At 31.4% G+C, this 12,538-nt stretch overlaps 1 protein-coding gene across 3 annotated transcripts in view; it reads left to right on the forward strand.

Annotated features, from left to right (window-relative positions):
- The window catches only part of LOC129232376 (calcium-transporting ATPase sarcoplasmic/endoplasmic reticulum type-like), a 118,825-nt gene that overhangs the window by 100,233 nt on the left and 6,054 nt on the right, over positions 1–12,538 (forward strand). For all 3 annotated transcript variants that reach the window (XM_054866542.1, XM_054866529.1, XM_054866536.1), the window contains exons 16-23: positions 819–1,037; positions 1,114–1,236; positions 4,842–4,902; positions 5,117–5,268; positions 6,933–7,153; positions 8,280–8,482; positions 10,581–10,800; positions 12,355–12,472. In XM_054866542.1, coding sequence (XP_054722517.1) covers positions 819–1,037; positions 1,114–1,236; positions 4,842–4,902; positions 5,117–5,268; positions 6,933–7,153; positions 8,280–8,482; positions 10,581–10,800; positions 12,355–12,472 — 1,317 coding nt within the window. The remainder of the gene's footprint in view (positions 1–818; positions 1,038–1,113; positions 1,237–4,841; positions 4,903–5,116; positions 5,269–6,932; positions 7,154–8,279; positions 8,483–10,580; positions 10,801–12,354; positions 12,473–12,538) is intronic.

The following is a 12,538-nucleotide window of genomic DNA, read 5'->3' on the forward strand; positions in this document are numbered from 1 at the left end:
TGTGTGTAATGTGTGGTTCAGTGTTAAGAATATCTCAAATAGGCTCATATAGGCTGTTGGTAATCAAAAAAAAAAAAGAGAGAAATTTGTTTAAAGTGAAAATCCTTAATTTAGGAAATGGAAACAGTTGTTTTCTGGCATCATTTTTAGCTAAAATTTAAACTTTTTAAGCTCATATGATTCTAATCAAAGAACATCATTTTACAAACATTATTTTATTCTTAATCCTGTTAGTTGTTCATTAGCAGTGGGTGAATTCATAAATTTCTTCATACTGGAACACAAACAAGAAATGAGATTAATCTCCCCCCCCCCCCCTAGAAACTGGTTTTTGTCCATATTACGAATACTTAGTAAAAATGAGAATCAGTGCAAAAATTAATCTAATTAACATTGTAATAATTCTTTTTAAATCAAATTTTATTTAAAAGGAAAATGTTTTCCCAGAAAAGCCATGCGAGAACGGCATTCTGGCTCCAATTGATCTTTGGTTGAAAGATCACACATACTACCCCATATTTTGTGCTTTTACCTGACATTTAAAAGTATTAATTTTTTTTCCTTTTTTAAATTTTTTTTTTAATGTTCTCTATGCCAGATGTCTAAATAATATTAGTGAAAGTTTTATTTGTTAATTTATTCAAATAGATATATTTTTTAGTTAATCATTTTTTAAACAATATTCCACTTCAATATAATAAAGAAAAATCTTTGTCCAACACATTTAAGTCATACTCTTACTGGATTTGCTAAGTAGGGTTTGCCAGCTGAATTTTTCACTATTCTGTATCATAATCTGTCCAACTTTTTTGTTTTAGGGTGCCCCAGAAGGAGTTCTAGAAAGGTGTTCTCATGTTCGAATTGGTAATACTAAAGTGCCAATGACTGCAGAAGTTCGTAACAAAATACTGGATGTTACTAAACAATATGGAACTGGCAAAGACACTCTACGATGTTTGGCTTTTGCTACAATTGATAGTCCATCTCAACCATCAGCTATGGATCTTGCAGATTGTACAAAATTTGCTTCATATGAAGTATGCATTTTCGAAACTGCCTCAATTTGATGCAGAACAACTGAATTGTAGAACTAATAAATGTATATATTTTCAGACTGGAATGACTTTTATTGGAGTTGTTGGCATGCTTGATCCTCCAAGAAATGAAGTCAAAGATGCAATTCGTCGGTGCAAGGCAGCTGGAATTCGTGTTATTGTTATTACAGGTGATAATAAGGTAAATTAGAATTTTATTGTATATGTGTGAGGTATGTCAGAAATGTGTGGAAGTTCACCATATTTACAACCAATGTGTACTGAATCTTTAGTTTTACTTGTCGACATTTGTAATAAGTTATGTAAAAATGAATATCATTTTTAAAAATGTATGCCCCCCCCCCATTTTAAGTCAAGAAATAGAAACCTTGGGGCAGGGGCAAGAGGGGGTGGTCGCACCCCCAAATTTTTCGACCAGAAGGTTAAAAATTAATAAATTCAATTTATGTAAATCGCAAATCAATGTTCACAAGAAAAATTCTCGCCGATTCTCAGAAAAAATTGATAAAACTCGATACATTTCCAGACAAGAGCGCAAGTGTTTTCTGCTATTTGAATAACGGCTTGGGAGTTTCTTGAAGCATTTGCTGAATGCCGACCTTTTCAGAACAGAAAATACTAATGGAGAATCATGTTTTATTTTCACTAAAGAAGTAATCTTCTCAGACAGGCTAAATATTTCATACTTGTGTGTTTAGCATAACGGTGGCGCATTCAATATGAGAGTCCCGTGTGCCTGCATGATTTTTCACAAGAAAATTCCTTGCTATTTCGCATTCATTGTTACTCTCATGTTTTTAATTGCATGTTTGTTTAATGAATCTTCATCGCTTTCTTCTGCTAGAAGCCACATTTCAGCTACTCAATGAATAATATACTTTCATAGAAACTTCTTAAAAATACGCTTAAAAAAATATATATATCTATCGCACATCAACAAATACCTTTTCTGCTGGGGCTATTTAATTATGTAATCTTGGAGTGACACAAGATGGTCTTCAAAACTCAAGAGTTAAAATCATAAATAATCATAAATACCCTTCTTAAAATTTCAGAGTAGTGATTTGACGCCTGAAAGAATTACTGGGAAATGACTTTCAATGATGAAAAGGCTGATGCCTTTTAACATGCAGGACTTCGTTTAAATTTTTATTTATTTTGTGTGTATTGTAGAGAGTTTTTGGACAATGGTTTGTTCTATCAAAACATCTTCAATCCGATAATCTTAATTTTCGGACTGTTCAAGATTTAGTTCAATTTGCAGCTTAAACTTAATAATTTTTGTACAGATATATATTTCAACCAAAAAAAAAAAAAAAAGTTCTCCAAGTCAATTTTATATTTTAAAAAAAAGGGAAAGAAAGAATGTAGAAGATTTGATATCAATCCATATGATAAGTCATGACATTGATTTAATATTTTATGAAAATTATGAAATTAAATAATTATGAAATTAATACACGATTTAAGGTTAAAAGATTTTGCTTGGGTGATTTTAAAGAGCAGAATGCGAAGGGTGTTCTTACATAACTTTGTAACTTCAATTATTTTTTAACTATTCCAATCTTCTCGGCTTGTAAAGAAAGATCATTTTCGTATCTTAGGAAATTAGAGAATTATTTTTGAAGAACAATGGGGAAAAAAAAAGCTTTCAATTTACTGGAAAAAAAGCCCGACACTGGGCATTGATGGATTAGTAACAAGATTTCGTGTTCTTCCGAATTCCAAAAATCATGCATTAAAACTTTACTAAAAGATTCAAGTTTAAATTGTACTTAAACCCTAATTTTCATTAATATTAAGCTCATTTTATGATCCATTCCCGCTAGCCAATATGTGTTTTGCTCCACTCTGAGGTAACTCAGTTTTAAAAAACTCGACCCCCCGAATGAAATGTTGAAATGCCGCCCCTGCCTTGGGGTGAAAATCTGAATTACTTTTCTTACTAGTTAAGTCAGTAAGATTTCTCTATGGGTTTTGTTTAAGACAATTGCATGTATTGGACTATTCATCATTTTAAATCTTAAACGCTAAATTATAAAAGTTATAGAACTCATAACTCACTTGTTTTCTGTGCTTCAAGTATAATTTACCACAGAAATTGAAGATCAAAATTTTACATTTCATGGCAAAGGTGCTGTACATGCATTCTTTTTCTATTTTTAAGCCATTCGCCTTATATCCTGCTCTTAAGTTGATGCTCTTGTTTAAGCTTTCCTTGCATGTTTTCAGCACAAGATGGCAGAATGACATTGAGACTATGGTCTTCGGTTTCAGATCAGCTGTGTGTCAAATTTCATGGCTGTGAATGCTATAGGTTTATCTGTAAATGTGCTTATAATGAGTAGAAATACCTCATTTTTAAAATGAGATTATGGTGCAAAAAATTACAAAATAAAGTAAATTTTGAAAACTAGATATCAAAGAAGATTTCACCTAAATGCATACTTAACTTTTTAATTACATGAATTAAAGTAAAGCAATTGTCTCTTATTTAAGGATTTTCTTTGTTGAATACTCATACTAATCAGATTATCCGTTTTTTCATTTGTCCTGATTTCCTTTGGTACCAGATACAGGAGATTGTACTATAACATTAAAAAAATTTAGGTAAGAAATTAAAATTTCAGAAATGACGACCATTTTTCCTAAACTAATTTTATAAACATTAATGCTGTTATTTAAAAAAAATCTTGAATATACTTGACTGTTTTTTTTAATTTAAATTATTATTAAAATTTAATTTAACATTTGACAAAAAAGAGCCAACTAATTGAAGGAAAAGCAAAAGCTTGTATAAACAAATCAAAGACAAGTGGAATGTCTCTGACATATGCAAAAAAATCTTTGAATCTGTTTTGAAAACAATTTTTTTCTTTCTTTCCAATCTAATTTGTGCATATTAGTTGGACAGGGGATGATATGTAATTACATATCATGTAGAAGTTTTGCATAAAATACTTCTGAGCTCTGTCCGCCCCCCCCCCTTGACATTTAGTAAAAATTTTTTAGTTTTGCTTACTACAAGAAATAGTTCCCCAGATATCATACATGTGCTGTTACAGATGCTTCGACATCTCTGGGACATCATTATATCAAGGAGTTCAAGTAGGCTAACTAAGCATTAATTTTAAATTATTAAAAAAATTTCATTATATTGAATAAATAAAATATATTTCTACTATAATTGTATATAGCACTCATTTATATATATATATATATAAATGAGAGTATTAAGTATTCTTTTGATTAGGGGAGGGGATTTATTAATGGCAATCTGTATATATTTATGTGAATATATAGAGAGTTCTGCGTTAATATGTATGAATCATTTGCATAGATATTTTGTAAGTGTCGATTAAGAGCACTTTATTTGATTTTTGTTTTTTAAATTTATTATTTTGTAGTCAAAACGTAACAAAATGGACTAGGTTGAAAATTTCTTTTACTTTGGAGTAAATTTTCCATCTGGGCACAGTTAAATAAAAAATCTTTTTTTTTGTGTGTGTGTGTGTATTTTTCAACAATTTATAACACAAGATCAGCAATAAGACAAGAAAAACTTTTTTATAAATTTCTGTAAGTACAGCAAAAATATGTTTCAATGTTTAGTTTTCTTTTAAGTGGAAACTTTAAATTTAAAAGAATTATGTTAATGATAGCATAAACACTGCATAAAAAGGTTAAAATTGGTTAGATATTAAATTATCACGAAATAGTTTCTGTATAATGTTTTTCATTTATGGCCTCTACTGTCATAGTTCAATTAAATATACTCATTTGTAGTCGACTGCTGAAGCCATATGTAGAAGAATTGGAGTCTTCGAAGAAGACGAAGATACTTCAGGTAAGTATTTTACGCTTTTTATTTACTTTACTATTGTTTAGTTTTTAGTAATTTATTTTGTGACCTTAATATGGACATCACTTAAAATTATACTGTGTTTTTATGCATATCAGAGGAATATCTTCAAAGGACAGGTAATTTTAAAATTTGATTGCTTTATACACATACACTATCGTTTTGTATAGAAAGTTTCATAGTTATTGTTTGTTTATAGGTTTGTCATTTTCTGGTCGAGAGTTTGATGAACTGGCCCCATCTGAGCAGAAATTGGCATGTGCTAGAGCAAGACTATTTTCTCGTGTGGAACCTGCTCACAAGAGTAAAATTATAGAATTTCTACAAGCAGATGGTGAAATATCAGCAATGGTATGATGCTAAGCATAAATTCACCCTGAAAAGCTTTTAGTCAACTAGTGATAACTCGAAGCCTTGTAACTGGAATTTTTCTTTATCTCAGAAGTTTTCATTAAGTCCCTAAATATTGTGGTTTTCCAACGCAAATTTGACTTTATTAAATGCATACCTTATAAGTTGAAATTTTGAAAAAGTTTAGAGTTCATTTCATGCACCAAAATCTATCCAAAATAATATTTCTTTTTTCGTTAAACTTGGCAAGGTTTATGTATTAGGCTTCACAATTTCACATTTCAGGTTTTTTACGTGTTAGTCCAGATTTTTCATTTCTAAATCCATTTGCATCCGCCTCTGTGAAATTCTCCTGTTTTGGTTTACTGTACGATTCTACCGCATCAATATGGCTAATTCTGTGCTTACCATTATTTCAACTTTTCTCATTTCATATTCCATAGCAGAGGGCTTACACAATTGCCCTATTGCCATACCCTCTTGAGAATTTCAATCCAGTTGCATTCAAATTTGAGTCAGGCTTGATTATATTTCTTGAGATCCGGTTTTAGGAGTTGTCAGCATGTTTATTCCTTTGCTTATCAGCTTGTTTGAGATGGGGAGGGGAAGATCTAATGACAACAGTGCTTCTTTAGCAGCATTTCTCTCTCCCCTCATGGATTCAGATGAGTCCGCCACCATAAAACATGGATGAAAGAAGGAAACTGTATTGCTTAGCTATACTGGCTGTTGTGATGAAACATTGATTGAACTACTATTTGCTATAATTTAGGATGTCAAATTTCATAGAGTAGTATTTTTCTACTTTTTGAGTAACTGCCAACTTTCGGCAAAAATTGAAGAATTTGCCTTTTTTTTTTTTTTGGCATCAGATTCAGTAAACATTTGACTGCAATACCTGTGAAAGTCTGCAAATGTGGATGATTCTCTGTTCAACCTGTTTATTATCTCGGTGAATCTTTAAGATATGATAAAACAAATGTAATTTATCAAATAACTTCTTTTTTCCAAGCAAGTACCTTAATAAAATTTGTTATCTGTAAATATATTTTTATATAGTACTAATAACTGACTTTTTCCTGAACTATGATCATTACAATCCATCTGTCATGTACTATTTCTGAGAGAAAATAGATATTATTTTTTGAAAAAGTTGAAAGGGGAACATATAATGACTTGAATTTCCAATAAATCTAAGGTTTTTAACTGGTCAAGTTATTGAGAATTGATTGTATTAAAACCATATACTTTTTTTCCCCTTAATATAAAGGAGGAGTTCAGTGGATGAACACTTGACTGTTTTTAAAAGAAAAACTGATTTCCAGCCACATGAGCATTGTGATAATGCATATAAAAAAAAAGTATGTGATGATGCATATTACAAGCATGTTCTTGTCTTTAATATTTTATAGTCAGTTGCTTAACTGATGAAACGTGGACTTGAAGCTAGATGAATAATATTATTTCATTTATAATATCTGTTCATATCTCAATGAAAAATTTATACAGTTTGATTCAATTAGCAATTTTGAAATCTTAATTTTGCCTAGAAGAGAAATATATTTCTTAGGGTTTTTTGTAATAAGTAATATCAAGGAAAAAGTTGTTTACTATCAATAACATTTTTAGCACTATTGACCATTTTATTTTTGTAATTTTTTCAGACCGGAGATGGAGTAAATGATGCACCAGCCCTCAAGAAAGCAGAAATTGGTATTGCCATGGGTTCTGGAACTGCTGTTGCCAAATCTGCTTCAGAGATGGTTCTTGCAGATGACAATTTCTCAACTATTGTTGCTGCAGTGGAGGAAGGCCGTGCAATTTATAACAATATGAAGCAGTTCATTCGTTACCTCATCTCCTCAAACATTGGAGAAGTGGTTAGGTATGGATATTAATTTATTTTGCATAATGATTGCAGTTTTCAGTAACTCTGGAACCTGAGTAAAGCTAAAAAAAAAGATATTTTATGAAATCCAAGTTTTTGGTATTTATTAGATCTAAGCAAAATTACTAATGTATTGTTTTAATGCTTACTTGTCAGTATGCAGGCTTATAGAAATATCATCATAACCATTTCATGCAACTTGTATTGAAGCTTATAGTTATTTACCATAAAGTCTCTGCAATAGAACGTTAATATGTTGGCAAGATTGGTGTATAAACATAGCATACAACTTGCTGTGACAATATACATTTACACACCAACCCATCTTTGTGCAGAGAGTTCTATAAATAAAACACAAACTGCACAGCCTGGTTCATCATTGGGAGTGCATAAAAAATACTTGAAGAATCCCTACAACCTGTACAACTGTTATCTTTTGTGATTGTCTGGGAAATTGGATCACCCAAGTAGTTCTTTTGGGCATATTCTATGTGCCTCTAATGAGGAATCTGGCTGTACAAAGTTCGGGTGCTATTTATAGGGTCATATGCTAGTCTTACATAACTGCCGAAAAAGATTAATTTTTCTTATTGTCCTTTGGCAATGGTTGTAACAGGGGTGCATGCCCCCCTCCCATAAGAGCAAGGGCGCACCCCCCTAAAAATCACAAAGACCCTCCAAAAAAGGGAAAATACCTCTTAATACACCTTTTCTCCCCTAAAAATTTCAATGGCGCAGTCGCGCCAAGACAACCCCCTCCCTTGCGGGCACCCCTGGTTTTAATATTTATTTCAATTATCACCAAGACACACAGCTCACTGTATTACTAAGTCTTGCCATACAATTCTAAATTTTAAATTTGTGCAATTTGGTTTACTTATGTATACAAAAATTTCACACCAAGTAAATTTTTCTATTTTTCAATATTGAGTTGGGGGTAGAACAGATCATTCTGTTTTGAAAACCCGATTTGTTAAATTAAATGTTTTAAATCTAGATGTTTTTCTTTCTTAAATGGGGATAAAAAACATCCTTTTAACATGATACAAATTGTTTTTTAATTTCCTTTCATGTTGAAAGGATAGTGCTGAGGACATGCATCTGAAACTTTTTCCTTTTGCAGTATTTTTTTGACAGCTGCTCTAGGCTTGCCTGAAGCTCTAATTCCTGTGCAGCTATTGTGGGTAAATCTTGTTACCGATGGTTTACCAGCTACAGCATTAGGTTTTAACCCTCCTGATCTTGATATAATGGAAAGGCCACCCCGTAAAGCTGATGAATCATTAATTTCAGGATGGTTATTCTTCCGATACATGGCAATTGGAGGTAATAGCAATATTTTAAAATACTGAAGTCATTGCAAATCTTTTTTTTCCTACTTAAGTTTATATTTAAGGTGAATTTTGGACATTTATAACTTTGCTCACAGTTAAATTTAAAAATATTTTAATAATTTTCATGTTTTATCCTGTTTTTTAATTATTTTTTGAAAAAGAATTTATATGTACAATAAAGGAATTTCGAAAAATAAAAACATTAAAAAAAGTAAGCTTTTTTCTCCTGCCTTTTTTATAGCAGATATGCAGTGTAACTAAGTCAAATGTTTATGTCTGGAGTATTGTGTTAACACCTCTTCATGAATTATTTCTAATACAGTGGCCGCCGCTTATATAAATCAAGTTTGTTTCTAAATGGTTTGATTCCATAAAGTGGTTGGTGCAATAAAGCGGCTCATTTAATAAAGATGGAGTTTGTCCTGTTTTTAAAGATTTGATTCATTAAAGCAGTTGATTCAATTAACTACAGTAGTATATTCAATATTGAAACTTAGGTTCTATTGAATATTTGATCTAAAGTTATGAAAGTAGTAGTCTCTCACGTACATGTTTTGGCAATTTTTTTCACAAAGCTTAACCCGTTAATGCCGGTCGGTACAAAAATATACCAACCGGGAATTTTTTTCAAATTCTTTGTTACAGGGTGCTATTAGCCCATCAACTATGCATTTTGCATAGCAAATAATCACAGAAAAGGTAAAAAATATAATTACTGCATCTTCGTTTAAAAGGGGGATTTTAGTAGGCTTAAAACTTGAATAAATGATAAATGCTCTAGTATTCCTCTTCCGTCAGAAAGTAAAATGCAAGTTGTGCATTTATTTTAGCAATTTCAAAAAAGTTTTAAAATTCTAATATAATTGTTACAGTGTATTTGATTCAAACATACGTTTAAAAAGTTGTCTTGTTGTATATTCACTTTTACTTTCAATGGTAGAAAATTGCACCAACCAGCAAATATGTAGTCTCAGGCTTGCTTCTGGCAAATGAAGTGTTTGACCTAAAATGTGTACAGATAAATGATGCATTTTTAAAGATTATATGTATTTTAATATTTTTGTAAAAAGTTTGTATTCAGAGTAAAAAATTCAAGACGACAATAGCTTTTTCTATTTTTTTGAAGTCTGCTCCCCTCTTGAAGCTTTCAACAGAGCTGCAAGTATTTAGAAACCTCAGAATATGTCATTGTAAATGAGTTCATAGTCCTTTATTATGGGCATATTATGAACGCAAAAAGTTGATAAGAGGAAATTCCATGTGATTTGGATGTAAGCTGTGGGTTTTATTCTCATCATACCGACTTTTATTCCATGTGGAACCATATTGCGTGCGGCACCTAAATGAATTGGTTTAGGCTGACGTTTCGCTTGGATTTTTTCAAAAATACTAAGTACCAGAGGAAGTTTATGCTATCATGGGCATTTTTTAACTTTTATTCCTATGCTAAAAGAACTTCCTAATGCTAATGGGGTATGCTTTCAGCTTATGCATTGGAAGAGAATATACAATTCGATGGTCCATTGAATCCAAGAAATGAAGTGAAGAAACATACACACAATCATCCAAGACTAGCATAAGATGATGTGGCAATGAAGTTGTTGTAAAATGGAACGGGAGTACTGCTGCATCAGTTGCAAGCAAAAAAGTTTGCATGATATGATGTGAATCATTCACTTATGAGACACAGGAAAGTGCCTGTAGGACAGACCTTTTTGACCTGTAGACGAAGACAGTATTACAAAAAAAAAGGGCTCTTTTTTTGGGGGGGGGGCAATTTGTGTAGCGCTGTAAAAGAATGGCAGATATTCTAGAATCTATGAATAAATAATTCCCTACTCACCCCAAATTGATTCTAATGCAATATTTTTACTGTAATTACATTTTTTACTGTTTTTTAGTTTTAGATTTTTCTCATTTCATATTTCATAACATTTTATTTTGCAAATTGAACACAAAAATTATTTTTGATTAAAAATTTGCGATCTACTCTGGAAATCATATTGCAACATATTGGCTTAGTAACGCTGTTATGAATTTTCTCTATTTGTTATTTAATTTTTCATGTGTCAAAACTTTTTTATGTATAGGGTACGTTGGTGCTGCCACTGTAGGTGCAGCTTGTTGGTGGTTCATGGCTGCTCCAGCTGGTCCTCATCTCAGTTACTACCAGCTTACGCACCATCTTGCCTGCCATCAAGATCCTGCCAAGTTTGAAGGTGTAGATTGTAATATATTTGCAGATCCTCACTCAATGACTATGGCCCTCTCGGTTCTGGTCACCATAGAAATGTTAAATGCTCTCAACAGGTAAATATTAATCGAAAAATAAACATAATATATTTAACTGAACCTAATGTAGGTAGTATGTAAAAGAAACCCTTCAATATGGAGTGCATTACTGTTTCAAGGGAGTCCATCATTTTCGAGGCCCTTTATTCGGTGTGGAGCCGAGATCGTTTGGAAAACTTAAAGAATTTTGCGTTACTTTTCGAAAACAATAATGGGAAACAGAATTTACTTGCGTAAATGCTTATCAGGTTTTTAATTTATATAAGAGGTTTGAAATTTGCATTTTCAGTGCATTGTTTACATAAAAATGAAATCATAGCTTGTGAATGATAGTTTGATAAGCAAGCATATCCTGTGGAGTCTCGGTGATTTGAATCTCTTCATATTTTGAAGCAAACTTTCGCCACTTTGAAAAACTTTGGATAAATCTTTTGTATTTTTATTCAATGGCCAGGCCGTTCAAAGTTATACTGCCGGCAAGTTTTATCTTGAACACACTATGATTTGAAGCGGATGGCGATTGCTGAGAAAATTTGGAAAATCGTCAATGCTGCTAGTTATAAACAATGAAGACAAATATAGCAAACTAAGAATTTGCTTTTCGATACTGATATGTCAATACTCCTTGAACCTTCTTCTTACCTCAACAGAAAATATTAACTTCCATGGTTTATTACAAGTTGAGGATAATGCTGCTGTTTACAGTTTTTTACATTTTGTGGAAAATTAAATTATAATTTTGATAAAGACTAAGTTGATTTGATATGTGAGACGATTTCTAACATTTACACTGAAAAAAGCAAAATCTTAGTTTTTAAAACCTTGAAAAGTAGGCATTTGTATTCAATATGATGTACTTATAAATACACATCTTTAAGAACCTTTGTGCATATGCTAATCCTTTTTTTTTTTCATAAAAGAATTGTATTTATCTGTGGCAATTCAAACTTTTTAGTATCCCTTTGGCTTCGAATTATTGAAAATCTAACTGTTTATAGAAAGTAAAATAAATTCTTTGGAAACACTGAATTATGTTGCACCTATACCTAAGCATTGAGAATATGTTGTCTTTTGGGATGGGGTGGTCTGATTTTACTAAATGCCATTGCAACTACTTACACCTGATTGTAAACAATATATATTTGAAAAATGATATTTAAAAAAATAAATGTGATGTGATAGTTTCAAACAAAGTGCACGCATTTTAAATGTGCAAATGAAAATAGTATTAGCCATGGCTAACCAACCTTACACCAACTCTTATGCTCCTGTTAATGAGCAGTTTGAAAAATGGGAAGTTTATAACAGTTGCATGAATTGACATTTTGAAAGTACTCAGAAACCATGAATAACATATAGCAGCATTTTAAAGGATTTTGTAATATTTTCACGCTGATCATGTATTTATTTACTTTCAAAAGTTATGACAACTTATTTATACTTATTCATTTTTTAAATGTAGACATAATCTAGCTCAAATGTTTATAGCACAATGGCTTATTGTACTTAATTTATTATTTTTATATTTTTGTTTTTCACAATTGGAATTTAACATATGAATATTTTTTGTAGTTTATCCGAGAATCAGTCATTGCTTTTGATGCCTCCTTGGACCAACTTGTGGTTAATATCAGCTATTACTCTTTCAATGACATTGCATTTTATCATCCTTTATGTAGACATTCTTTCGGTAAGTGTTTCAAAATTTAAAGTCTTTTATTCAATACAAGGTAAATTGTATTTTTGTTGGGACCAA

This window comes from Uloborus diversus, chromosome 1 (genome assembly GCF_026930045.1).
Source record: "Uloborus diversus isolate 005 chromosome 1, Udiv.v.3.1, whole genome shotgun sequence".
NCBI classification, from domain to species: Eukaryota; Metazoa; Arthropoda; class Arachnida; order Araneae; family Uloboridae; genus Uloborus; species Uloborus diversus.